Here is a 14,352-nt window from a genome sequence, read left to right on the forward strand (position 1 = left end):
GCAAAATGTTAAAAATCTGCCTTATAAAGTTTCACTTATTTTTGAATCATTTCACAAGTTTAGAATATCTCCTAAACTTATTAAAATTTTTTGTAAAACTATTTAATATAGCAAAATTGAAAAATTTTGCTTTAAAATCTCTCAAACACTGCTTAAAGTTTTCAGAAAATAATTTAAAACGTCTTCCATCTTCTTTTAATCCACATTTTAAAATCCTGAAAAATTATTCTTTTAAAATAAAATAAAAACAATTAATTCTTAAATCTTTTATAATTATCAAAAAGCTTCAAACGCCTTTGGTCTTCGGGTGTTCTCTGAGTTTACTTTTATAACCTGACTTTCACATCCAAGCGATAAATATGGGCGTAATTAATGGGAATGATTCTATAAAAAAAAAACAGAAAAACACTATTAGAAAAATCCACTGTGTTTAAAATAAGATTAACCATCTTAAACCAATTTTTTCTATTGTATGTCAGTAATTTTTGTTTTTCTAAAACTGCTATTGTTAATAAAAAAAATTATTGGGTCTTAAGGAATGTTTACAAATATTTGAAAAGCAATAGTTTATGATAGTATTTTTCTATTTTTAGATAAACATTTTGAATAACAGACACTATGAAATACAAAAACTTACATTGATATTAATTTTAGATTTTAATGTAAAAAATACTTAAGAAATATATGCACTTAAGTTTGTCCAGTTACAAAGTTGAAGGTATTCTAAATTTTTTTAAATTTCCTAAACAATATTTTAATTCAATATTCGTTTCTTCAGAAACTCAATAAAAGAATTTTTAATATTTAATTTAAAATATTCAACTATTTAGAAATATATACGTGAAAAATATTTTATTTTTGGAAATGAACCTTTAATTAAAAAAAAAAAAAGAATTTTTCCTGATCAAAACACCTTGAATTGTTTAGACATCCGAATTCACAATCGACGAAATTCGAGATACCGTAATTGTCAAAAAAAGTTTTAAGTCCTGAATAGAAAATATTAAAAAAATGATTGTCTTACTTTTGTTGGCAGAGAACCGAAAGAGCCCACAGGGCCGGCCCAGGGCACGATGTGTTGCAGAGATTAGAACGTTCTGTCCGTGAGGAACGAATTTCTCCACAAGGTATATCAATTTTAACAGGCTCAAAAATTTAAAAAAAATAGATAATAGTTTTGTAGTGCTTACCCAATGGGCGCAAAAATTGGCGACATCTTTACGACATAGTTACGACATTTTTCGACATCTTTACGACAACCTATGTCTATGTCGTTTCGGTGTCTTTGCGATATCGTAAAGATATCTTCAGATCATATGACTTATTTACGACATCGTAAAGACTCCTCAACGACATGGACATAGGACTTCGTAAAGTTGTCGTAAAGATGTCGTAACGATGTCGTCAAAACGTCGCCAAATTTTCTGCCATACAGAGTAATTTCTTTCTTCTATTCTTTTTTTTGCTATTATTATTTTTTTTCTATTCTGCTTGGACATTTATTGATAATATTGCCTTGTATATAAGAATCTCTCATTATAATGATTACAGTGAAACTCTTTTATAGCGCCGATTTTGGGGCTGACGGTGGGTGGGAACTGACTCATTTTAGCTCGCTCCCTTTTTGTTTGTTGTCGCTTGAATGCTCGCCTGAGTGAAAACCGAAGTCCCCGCGGCCCGCACGCACTTCCTATTATACCTACCTACGGCGCGGCGTCAATTCTCGGAAGGGCTATAGAAGGGAGGGCTATTGAAGGGTCTAAGTGTATTTCTCTTATGGATTCAGATCTGAAGTTTATTTAAAAGCATTGAATTTTACTACAGGTAATTATAATTATAAATTATAATCGTACTCAAGCTAACTAAAATTTATCAGGTTCAGCTGAAGGAGCCGCTCCAGTCGGTAGAGGAGGAATGCGAGGTCGCAGGAGAGTCAACGAATCTGAATCTCTCCTCACGAGACCCACTGGGTGTGCCAGTAAACAAGGCAAGTCAGAAACTTTATTCATTGTTTAGAGGGCAGCACAGATGTGCTTCTTGATTTTTGAACCCAAATGCTCCAATGTCATTCTAGATTATAGAACGATCCGGAATGTTCCAGAACTTTCCTTAAATGGGAGCGTCCATAAACTAAGTTAATATTTCAGGGGGGGGGGGGTTCTTTAAAAGCCTACAGTTAGTAACGGGTATGCTTTTTGTTAACAAATTCATCTTTCTAAGTTGAAACTTCAACTTTCCTGTTGATAATTCTTCAATTTTATGAAGAATTGTTCTTTTTCTGTAGTGAATTAATCTTTTTGTTTTAAAATTCGTCTCTATTGGTTGAAATGTTGAAGAGTCTTGTAAATTTAAATATAATCAAGTATTTATTTTAAATAATTAAAATAATATTTAAATTATTTTAGAATTGAAGTAATTTCATTATATGAATGATTTAAGGGACATCTATTATTTATTTCTTCAACTGATGAATTAAAATAATTGTTACATAGCATTAATCGCTAAGATACAATTCTTTCCCAAAGAACATAAATTGAAAAAATTCTAATTAAAGAGATTACATGATCTAATTGATGAAATTTAATTTTCTAATAAATATAAATAGGGCTAATCAGAATAAATTAAACATTTTGTTTAAAAATTCTTTTCCTTTTAGTTAAAAATTTAATTTTGTGTTTAGGTCTTCTTGAATTTGATTAAAAATTAGTCTTTTTTATAGTAAATTAAGTCTTTTTGTTTAAAAATTTATCTTTTTCAGTCGAAAATTTAACTTTTTGCTTGAGAATTCTTGAATTTTGGTATAAAAGTTCATATATTTGTTTAAAAATTTATCTTTTGATTAGAAATATTAAAACAAAGTTTAAAAGTGCGACTAATTTCTTAAAAATTGACAAATTCTTTCTTCCTTCAAAGCTGAACTTTTTAGATCAGAATTCTCGAATTTTATTGAAATTCGTCTTTCTTGGCAGTAGATTATTGTTTTTATTGAAAAACTCATCTGTTTTAGTTGAAAATTCAACTTTTGGGTTGAGAGTTCTTGTATTTTGTTAGGAATTCGACGGAATATAAATATAATATAAACGAAATATAAAATTAACTTTTTTGTCAAAATTTCATATTTTTGATATAATACTTTAACTTTTTTGCATAGAAAATTCGTCATTTTATCTTTAAAGTTCAATAATTTTTTTCAAATCACGGATTTGTTAGAACAATCGTTTTTTTATTAGTTAGAATTATTTTTTTTTAATTAAAAGTTCCCACTATACCATTTTTTGTTAGAAATTCACCTTTTTGAGTTTAGAAATGCAATAATATTCAGATTAACTGGTATATACAATTCAATTAACCGAAGTTTATGATTCAACCACCATCCTGTAGACAATATGTGCATATTCGCAACTTACCTCGGTATAAACAAAAAAAAGCACCATCAACATAAAATAGGGCTTTACCTAAAGGCTACGTTACTTGAGGGGGGGGGGGGGCAACATAATGTTTGTCAAAGAGTGGGGGGCAATAAATGCCAAAAATTGGAAAAGTAGTTAATATATGATCCCAGTGGGCACGAAGTTTGGCGACGTCTTTGCGACATCTTTACGACGTCTTTGCGAAATATTTACGACATCTTTACGACATCTTTACGATATCGCAAAGACACTGAAACGACATGGACATAGGATGTCGTAAAGATGTCGTGACGATGTCGTAAAGACGTCGCCAAGTTTTATGCCTACTGGGATCCGAATGAAAATTCTGATTTTTTCCTTTAAATTCCGGGATTGGGAATTTTATTTTCTCTGACATTATTCCTTTGAATCAAAAAATTAAATAATTTTAAAATGTTATTTTGCAGGGTCTTATGGTCAAAAGATCAATCTCCAGGCCAATTACTTTAAACTGGAGACTGAATCTGTAACAGATTTTAGTCTGTATCAATACAGAGTAGATTTTTCTCCAGATGAAGAGAGAACAGTGGTTAGAAAGGGTCTTCTCCGCTTCCATCATCCGTCCATTGGTCCTTACATTTTTGATGGGACAGTTATGTACTCGAATTCGCTACTTGCGCCAGTAAGTACAAGAAATTCAAGCATCATGGAAATTGATTTTAAATTTATTAAAAAAAGATTAGGGGTGATCATTTGGGTGGTCCACAATTTTTTTCGAATTTGTATGGGGACACCCCAGAAATTTGTTTGAATCCACACAAAAATAAATGCATTTTTTTTTGTTGAAAAAAATGATATTATCTATTTTATAGTGTCCCAAAAAACCCCAATAAGTTGTTGCCCCCCCCCCCCAATTGTTGTCCAATTTTCAATTAGAGGGAAGCAATAGTTTATTAATGTTAACAAAACTTATTGTTTTAAAAATATATTATTATTCTGAATAATATTCTCTTATAAAAATGCTACAAAATTGCAGTTTTAAAAAAAATTCACTCTCAGTCAAACTTTCAATTAATATAAGATATGTAAATAATTAGAGTAAAAAAATTTATTGTTTAATTATTAATTATTCTTATTAATAATAATATTTTTGAACAATGCTAGAAGGATGTGGTTTTTTCTGAAATTTGTGGCCCTTTTCTAATTTTAAATCAAAATGAGGTAGTAATAAGTTTAGATTAACAAAAATAATTGTTAAACAATTTATTGTCACTGTAAATAATATTTTATTCACTCAACTAGTAGAATGTTGCGTTTTTTTCTAAAATTGTCAACTTTTTGTCCATTTTTCATTAGGCGTGACTTAATTATTATTTAAATTTAGCAAAATTTATTGTTTAAACGAATTATTATTGTTTATTAGTATCCTCATCTATATCAATACCTGATAGTTGCGGTTTTTATGCAATTTCTACTTTTTTGTTCTTTTTTCACTTAGTGCGATAATAATTATTGAAAGTGAAGAAAAAAGTTCTTTAGACATTTTAATATTGTTTTTAACTGTCTTTTCTTAAATAAGTGGTAGGAAGTGGTGGTTTTTTCTAAAATCTTTAACTTTGCATTGCCTTTTTATTTATGAAGAAATAAAAAAAGAGATAATTCAGAATGTAGTTTTTCTAATGTTTATTTAATAATTGATAATAACTAAACAACTGTTTGGTTGCAAATTTAACAATGTTCTTAAAAAGACTTACTTTTTGCTTAAAGATTTGAATATTTAATAGTAAATTAACTTATTGTTTCCTATTCTTCTTTTGGTGTGCAAAAGTGAACTGGAGTCTTTGGATAAAAATTTAACTACTTTTTGAATGTTTTCGTTCAAAAATTCAGCTGTTTTAGAAGCGACTTCATCTTTCTTAAATGAAATGCAACTGTTTGTTTAAAAATTCAATTCTTTTTCGAAATTTTTTTTTTAATTCACCAGCTTTAGCAGAAATTAAATTTTTCTTGGATAACAACCCAGTGGACAGAAAATTTAGCGACGTCTTGAGGACATCGTTACGACATCGTTACAACATCGTTACGACATCGTTACGTCACATTTAAGACATCGTTACGTCATATTTACGACATCGTTACGTCATATCTACGACATCTTATGCCCATGTCGTTAAGGTGTCTTTACGATATCGCAAAGACACCGAAACGACATAGACATAGGATGTCGTAAAGTTGTGGTAATGATGTCGTAAAAATGTCGTAAAGACGTCGCCAAATTTTTTTCCAATTGGAAATGCAACTGTTTGGTTGAAAATTCATACTTTAGGCTGAAAATTCTGCTGTTTTATTGAAAATTAAAACGTCTTGAAGAAAATTTACATTTTTATTAAAAATTTATATTTTCGGGTTCAGAAACCAGTGGGCACAAAATTTGGTGACATCTTTACGACATCGCTACGACAGCTTTACGACAGCTTTACGATAGCTATACGACAGCTGTACGATAACTTTACGATAACTTTACGATAACTTTACGATAACTTTACGACATCCTATGTCTATGTCGTGTTGGTGTCTTTGCGATATCGTAAAGACATCTTTAGATCATACGACTTATTTACGATATCGTAAAGACACCTTAACGACATGAACATAAAATGTCGTAAAATTTTCTTAAAGATGTCGTAACGATGTCGTAACGATGTCGCCAAATTTTATGCCCACTGGGAGGAGAACTAAAATCCTTTCTGGATGAGAATTTCCCTTTTTTCAATATTTGCTTCTCTTTTTAAATAAAAATAGATCGGTAAAAGAGAAATTACACCGTTTATGAATTAAACCGCAACTATTTGATTAAAAATCCATATTTTGACCTTGAAAAATCAACTGGAATCTTTTCTGAATGAAAATTCAACTCTTTAACAAATTTTATGTAAAATAAAAATTTATCTGTTGTAAGGAAAATATTATCTGTTTTCGAGAAAAATGCAATTGTTTGGTAGATAATTCAATATATTTGTTAAAAAGTCATCCTATTCACATTCTCATTATTTTTAATCGAGAAGATATTAGAATTTTCAGAAATTCGACATTACAGTTTTTCAACGGATCTCCACGTTTCGAGACACTTTCTTAAGGTCCTAAAAAAGTGGAAGTGTTAATTAACCAGCCATTTTTGATAAAAATTCAAAAAGTGAGCCTATTTGGAAAATTTTGTAGACCACTTTTTTCTGAATGTGAAAATTCTATGCACGGATATTTATAGTATTAAAATGGACAAACAATTGTTTTAAATGACTTTTTTTTATTTAAAAAAAATTCTCAAAGTGATACCATTTGCAAAAATTTGGGAAACAACCGCAATTCAAAATTTCAATTCAAACAACGCAAGATATGAAAATATGTCAAGATAAGAAAAATATTGCTTTTTAAAATCCCTATAAGACTGTCATGACAAATTTTTGAAATTTCTTAGACAATAAAAAATTCAAATTTTGATTGCCCAAAAAATAATGAAAAATGCAAAATTCCATTTTATGGGCAAACTATGCAGAATACAAAAAAATATGAAGTAACAAAAATTTAACCCCTAAAAAAATCTACAAATTAATTAATAATCACTTCTTGATTAGAGGCGTTCTTTTTGTTTCGTTTGTGAAAAAGAACATTTAAAATAAAAAATAAAAATTGGATGAAAAACGACTCAAGTTAAGAAAAAAATTATTTAACTAAAATTGTGCACCTAAAAAATATCTAAAAATTTTCCATCTATTCCTTTTTAGAGGACGCGTATTTTGGGTTTTAATTATAAAAATGACATTAAAAATGAAAATGAAAAATTTTTGGAAAAAGACAAAAGGTTCGAAAGGAAATTTAAAGATAAAAGTTTTTCGCTTGAAAAACAGATGCAAATTTGTTGTAATTTATTAAATTCTTATAATTTATGGTTAAGACAGTATTGGAATTGCCCGAAACTTTTAAACCAAATGACGCAAAATACGAAGGAAAGTCCCAATGAGAAATATTAGATTTTAAAAAATCCTGCACAATTTCTCTTAATTATTTTTCAATAGAACTAGTCATTTTCTTTTTATTTTTCGAAAGTAGTATGCAGGACATCGGAAATTAATATCTTAAGCCAATATACAATGCAAAATATTAACACTTACAGGATATTTTGTTTTATCCATAAAAAATAATATCAAAACAAAGATCCTATTTTTAATATAACGACGGAATATAGAGAAAAATGTCTCAAGCAAGGATTGTAGTTTTTTTTATAACATTCGCAGAATTTATTATTGAGAACTATTAAAATGTACAGAAATTTCACATCTCAGTTCTTCAACGGATCTTCAGGTTTTAATACAACCTAAAATCGGAATCCGAAAATCAAGTGTTGGCGATTGTGTCTGTCTGTTCGTCTGTCCGTCCGCCCGTCCATCCGTAAACAAGATAACTCTCGAAAAAATGAACGGATCAAATTCACCTTTGGCATTCTTTTTTTTAGGTCCTTGAAGAAAGGACCAGTTCGCTGGCCAGCCATTTTTGATAAAAATTCAAAAAGTGAGCGCATTTTGAACATTTTTGAGATCACTTTTTTCTGAATTAAAAAATTCTATGTACGGATATTTATAGTATTAAGAAAGACGAACAATTTATCACACTTTTTTTTTTTGATAAAGAAAAACTCTCAGAGTCACAGCATTTTCAAATTCTTTTAAATCAATCGAAAATCAAAATTTTATGCAAATAGTGCACGATATAAAAAAAAAGTGAAGAAAGGAAAAACATTGCTTCTTGAAAGCCCTTCAAGTTTATTATAACAAATTTTTGGATATTCTTAAAAAATCGAAAATTCCACTCATGATTGCACAAAAAATAATGAAGAATCAACAAAAAATTCCATTTTGTGGACAAACAATGTAGGATACGAAAAAAGATGAAATACAAAAAATTGCTATCCCAAAAAAGATCTATAGTTTCGGTTAGAATCACTTCTTGATTAGATGCGTACTTTTTGATTTATTTCTGAAAAATAACACTGAATTAAAAAAAATAAAAATATGCCGAGTGGGCACAAAATTTGTCGACTTCTTTACGACATCGTTACGACATCTTTATGACAACTTTACGGCATCCTATGTCTATATCGTGTTGGTGTCTTTGCGATATCGTAAAGATGTCGTCAGATCATACGACTTATTTACTATATCGTAAAGACGTCGTCAGATCATACGACTTATTTACGATATCGTAAAGACACCTTAACGACCTGGACTTAGGATGTCGTAAAGTTGTCGTAAAGTTGTCGTAACGATGTCGAAAAGATATCGCCAAATTCTCTGCCTACTGGGTGTGGAAAAACAACGAAAGTTACGAGAAAAGAAAAGATTCGACAAAACCTGTTTACACATGTCTGTCGGAAATCCAGCGCGCAGCGTGAGTTTTACGATGAGAATGCGTACCTTAAAGCCTATAGAGCTTTGAGAAACCGAATCTTTGGCCATACTGAATTAAGTAGACAATTCAGAATACGAATACGCATAAAAATACTGCCATATAAAAAAGATCTTTTTGATAACGTTTTCTTCAAGAATTATAAACTCTCAAAGAATAAATATCGGAGCACGAAGTGCGAGGTAACCCATTATCGACCGCGAAGCAGACAGATTTTTGGTTAAAAATTTATCTTTTTTGATTCAAAATTCAATCTTTTACGTCGAAACTTATTTCTGGTTTAAAAATTCATATTTTGATAGTAAAAATTCAAGTGAAGTATTTTTTAACAGAAAACTCAACTACTTTTTTCAAAATGTATCTTTTTGATTCAGAAAATCATCTGTTTTTGCAGAAATCTAATTTCTTTATGAAAATGCCACTTTTTGGTTGAAATTTAATACTCTTTGCTTAAGTGTTAAACCATTTTGTTGGAAAGATTTATTTGAATCAGTTTGTTAAGAAATTATTTTTTTGTTGAAGATTGATATTTTTAGCTGAAAATTCATCTCTTAAATTGAAATCTTATCTGTTTAGTAAAAAAGCCTATTTTTATAAATGAACTTTTTGAGTTAAAGATTCTTCTTCTTTGGTAAAAAAATAATTTTATTGGCTGAAATTTCATTTTACTTGGGTAAAAATGCATCTGTTTCTTGGGAAATTAATTTTTGGCTTAAAAATAACATTTTTTGTTTCAAAATTCAATTTTTGTAGAGCAAATTAGTCTTTCGCTTTGATGGTTCCACAATTTTAATAAACATTTATTTCTCTTATAAGTGAAAAAATTTTATTTGCTAAAAATTTTTCTTTCTGGTTTTTAACCTCTTTTTAAAATAAATTTATTCTTTTTTATTGAAATATAAACCATGATAGTTTTTTGTCGGGAACTTATATCTTTCGTTTGAAAATTCAAGTATTTTTTGAAAAGCCATCTTTTATAGTAGAAAATACTTTTTTTCTGTTGTTTAAATGAAATTAATAAATTTTAAAATAACATTTTTTTTATAAGAAATAACTATTTTATTCCGTTTATAATAAAAAAAAAATTATGTGCAGTTATAGTGGGGGGGGGGGGGCAAATATTTTGTTACAGTTTGTTACAGGCCCCTTAGAGAAAATTGAGTTGTAATTAAAAATGCTAATTATTTGCAAATGATTTTTGAACAGAAGTTTTTATACTGTAATGCAATTTTCTATTAAATAATAATGAATCATTCTTTTGTATTGTTACAGAATCTGGAATTTTTTTCTACGAGATTGTCGGATAATCAACAAATCAGGATCACGATTAGAATGGTTGGTGAATTGCGCAAGGGTGACCATCACTACATCCAGTTCTTCAACATTATTATGAGGAAGTGCCTCGATCACTTAAATCTTCAGCTGGTCGGAAGAAACTTCTTCGATGCCCAGAATAAAGTAGGTCTTTTGATATTAAAAATGTAACTTTCAAAAGGAGTCAAAATAGAAACAATATGAATTTATAAGAGAACATTTTTTTCATTATGACATTTATTGGGAGCGTGCATTTGAGGGATTTTTTTGTGTAAAATTGCGGGTTTATAAAAAAAAATTGTTTACCAGTTGGTGATTCAAAGTATTTCCTATCGCACGCCACTACTTTCTTCCATGTTTCTGACAGCAAGCGTATAGCATGTCGAAGAAACGACTTGTCTTTTCAAGCTGTCCACGAATTTTCCCATTTTTGTTATCTTCATAAAAAGGTCAGAATTATTGCACGCTCCCATAATTTTTTTTCAGATAACCCCATTACTAGTGTTCTGAAGACTTCAAGTGCTCCGAGAAATTCTCACGAGCATAAGAATATTCTCGAGAATATGCTCGTCCTTTATTATCTTTGAGGATTTCATGAGCATTTATGAGAATTTTGAATTGGGATTTTAAAAATCGTATTTTCTATCTTTAATAATAATAATTACATTATTTCAATTTTGCGGAAAAATGTAACGCTCCCAATTCAAAAGGGCGCCTAATTTAAATGGTTAAAGAAGTCAAAGTGATAGAAAAGATATTATTCACATTAAAAAGTCCTTATTTAGAATTGCTATAATATCCCAATTTGTAAATTATTTTAGCTGTAAAATCAACCATATACGTAGAAGATTAATAATATTAATGCAAAAATGTTCTTTCTAAATACATCTTAAACACTTTTAAGTTGAATTTTCTAATTAAAATAATAAGTTTTGAAACAAAGAAACGAATTGTTAACTAAAATAATGAATCTTCAACCAAACTATGAATTTTTAACCAAATAGTTAGTTGGGTTTTCAACACTAAAGGTTATTTTTTTAGTGAAAAATACTGATTTTGAACAATTTACCTAAATTTTTATCTAAAAAAAAAAAGAAAAAATTTTAACTAAAGTTAGAAAATTTAAATTGGTAGAAAAGTAAATGTTCTACAACAAAAAAATAATTTGCAAAAAGATAGGTTGTTTATCTAAAAAAAATTATTATTTTCAAAACCAAAAATAGAAGAATGAAATTTTTAGTTTAATAAAAAATCTATTAAAAAAAAATGAATTTTGATGAAAATAATAAAATTTCAAACCAAGAGGATGAAAAAAATTTAAAAAGCGATTTTTTTCGCAAAGCTAATTAATTTTCAACTAAAAGAAACGAATTTTCAGCAAAAAAAAAGAATTCTTAATCATAGAGATGAATTTTAAATCAAATACTGAAATTTGCAACACAAAAAATGAATTTTCTATATAAATAAAACGAATTTTCAATCAAATTTCTTTTGTTTTAAGCAAAGAAATGAGTTTATAATAAAAAATATAACAGTTAAATTTTTTTCAAAACAGAAAATTTTTTAACGAAAAAGATTACACTTCTATCAAAAAAGGAAAAGTTTCCACAAGAAATGGAATAGTTAAATTAAATTCTTAACGAAAGTGATAAAATTTCCACTAAAAAAATTGTTTTTTAACCAAATGCATGAATTTTCTACTAAAAAGTAAATTTTCATCCCAAAATAAAATACTTAAATTTTATTTAGTAAAATAAATTGTTAACCAAACAAGAAACGAATTTACAACACAGTAGTTAAATTATCAATCACAGAAATTAATTTTTGACTAAAAAGATTAAGTTTCAACTAATGAGAGTACTCTTCTACAAGAAGGCTGATTGTAAGGAAATAGTTGAATTTTGACCTAAAACAGATCAATTTTCAACTCAAAATAAAATAACTAAATTTTCAGTAAAAATTTAATTTTTAATCAAATCAAAGCAAACTTGTAATGAATTAGTATCATTTTTAACCGGAAAGATCAATTTTTGACCAACAAAATTAATTTTCTACAAAAATAGACGAACTTGTAACAAAGTACATACATTTTTAATCAAATATTTGAATTTTTAAAGAAATTTCTAACTAAAGCGATGAATTTGTCACCACAAATTCCAATCTTTAATAAAATACAGGAATTTTAAACAAAATATTTGAATTTTGAACTGAAGAAGATAAATTTTGAACCAAGCACGTATGAGTTAAATTTTCAGTTAAAAACAATTATTTTTTTACAAAACATAATTTTTAACAAAATAATTCAATTTTAAACAAAAAAATGTTTGTTTAGTAAAGTCATGAATCATTAACAAAATAAAGGGATTTAAAAAAAATTAATTCTACTTCCAACTACATAGTTTAATTTTGAACAAAAAAAGTTACAAACCGCAAATACTTGAATTTAACCAAAAAAGATTAATTTTCAACCAACTAGTTGCAATTTTTGATCAAAATAATAAAATTTATCTCAACTTTTCGAAACTTTCTTAACTCTATCAGGTCTTCCCTGACACTTCCTGATTTTCTCGAATCACCTGATTTATAGCAACTCTCAGGTTTAAAAAAAGTGTAGGCTTATTTCACTCTAGAACGTTTTTATAAAAATATATGTAGTAAGTATCATATATATTTGTTTAAACAATGAATTCTTGAAATTCTATTAAATGCTGTATGAGTTCTCTGTTCGATCTTAAATGCTAAGCATATTCTCGACAATCCCTCATTCAATATAAATTTATATATTTTTCAATTTTAATAATTAATATTGTTCAGGTACAAATCAAAGAATTCAGAATCGAACTGTGGCCTGGATATCTGACATCGATTCGTCAATGTGAACACGACATTCTGATGTGTGCGGAAATCTCCCACAAGGTCATGCGACAGGAAACCGTCTACGATATGTTGGAACAGTTTTACATGAACTACGAGAGGGATTACAAGGTAAATATTACATTTATAAGTTAAACTAAATACAAGAAAATAAAAAAAAAATTTAAATTAGATTAAAATCAAATTAAAAATTCTATTTAACGTGTAATAATAAAGTTAATGTATAGAATTCCTGAAAATTATACCAAGAGTCCAACGACCAAATTTGGATAACCATCCTAAAATGCTCGTAATGGTTTTTAAAAAAATTCGCCCGCATCGCAGGTACATTCTCGTAGCGCGCTTTGCTCGCACTTTTTGAAGGCGCCTAAGGCGCCCGACGGTTGTTTTTGGCGCTTCGCGCTCGATAATATAATTATCTCGCGGGCTTATTTAAAAAAACTGGGTGTCAGTTGATCATTCAAAGTATTGTCCATCGTTAGTCCCCACTTTCTCCCATATTTCTGGCAGCTGCAGATACCATGTCGAAGAAAGGACTTGTATTTTCAAGCTGTCCACGAACTGACCCATTTTTTGTCATCTTCATAAGAATTGAATCGTTCTTTAGACAAACTGCTGGACCATTTGCGGTGCATGTGCGCATCTAGAAATAGTTGAACGATCAACTCCTAATGATTCTACAAACTCATTTTGCGTTTTTTGATTTAGCTTACATTAAAATTAAATTTAAAATCCAATTGAACCTCTTAAATGAAGTTAATTTATAGAATTCCTGAAAATTACACCAAGAATCCAACAACCAAATTTGGATAACGATCCTAAAATGCTCTCGCGTTCGCGCTCGATAATATATTGACCTCGCGCTTCGCGCACAATAATGTATTTATCTGACGCTTAGCGCTCGGTATTTGTATTATCGTTACACTTGTGCACAGCTTTTTGAAAACTAAAGGTCAAAGAATCGACAACAGTAATTTTGTGATAGTGAATTCTCTTTTGCTAAAGCTCCTTCGGCTTTAATGAATAAATGCTCATCAAATATCTCGAGCTTAGCACCAGATTTTGTACCTCAACTTGTATGGTTTCATTGGTTCGTTTAAAAAATGCGGATTCTTAAAAAAAAAATTTCTTTGAGAAACATTTTATTGCATCTTCTGCCGGTTTTTCAAAAGCTGAATTTGCTGACTTTCAATTTTATTTTTACGATTTAAACGCAGGACATGTGGTCTATGCATTAGCCTAACTTTTTTTAAATTCTAAATTAAATCCCTAACCACATTGACCCACGAAAATTTCGAAGAATGAGGGTTTGAGG

General features: G+C 28.8%; 1 protein-coding gene across 3 annotated transcripts in view; it reads left to right on the plus strand.

Moving 5' to 3' along the window:
- LOC117182054 (piwi-like protein Siwi) overlaps positions 1–14,352 on the plus strand; it is a 37,771-nt gene that overhangs the window by 7,929 nt on the left and 15,490 nt on the right. For all 3 annotated transcript variants that reach the window (XR_004468255.1, XM_033375077.1, XM_033375078.1), the window contains exons 3-7: positions 1,037–1,127; positions 1,877–1,987; positions 3,857–4,071; positions 10,122–10,307; positions 12,978–13,148. Coding sequence is in view for 2 of the 3 variants with exons in the window: in XM_033375077.1 (XP_033230968.1) it covers positions 1,037–1,127; positions 1,877–1,987; positions 3,857–4,071; positions 10,122–10,307; positions 12,978–13,148 (774 nt within the window). In the remaining variant the exon portion in view is untranslated. The remainder of the gene's footprint in view (positions 1–1,036; positions 1,128–1,876; positions 1,988–3,856; positions 4,072–10,121; positions 10,308–12,977; positions 13,149–14,352) is intronic.

The sequence above is a fragment of the Belonocnema kinseyi genome, chromosome 10 (assembly GCF_010883055.1).
Source record: "Belonocnema kinseyi isolate 2016_QV_RU_SX_M_011 chromosome 10, B_treatae_v1, whole genome shotgun sequence".
Lineage (NCBI taxonomy): Eukaryota > Metazoa > Arthropoda > Insecta > Hymenoptera > Cynipidae > Belonocnema > Belonocnema kinseyi.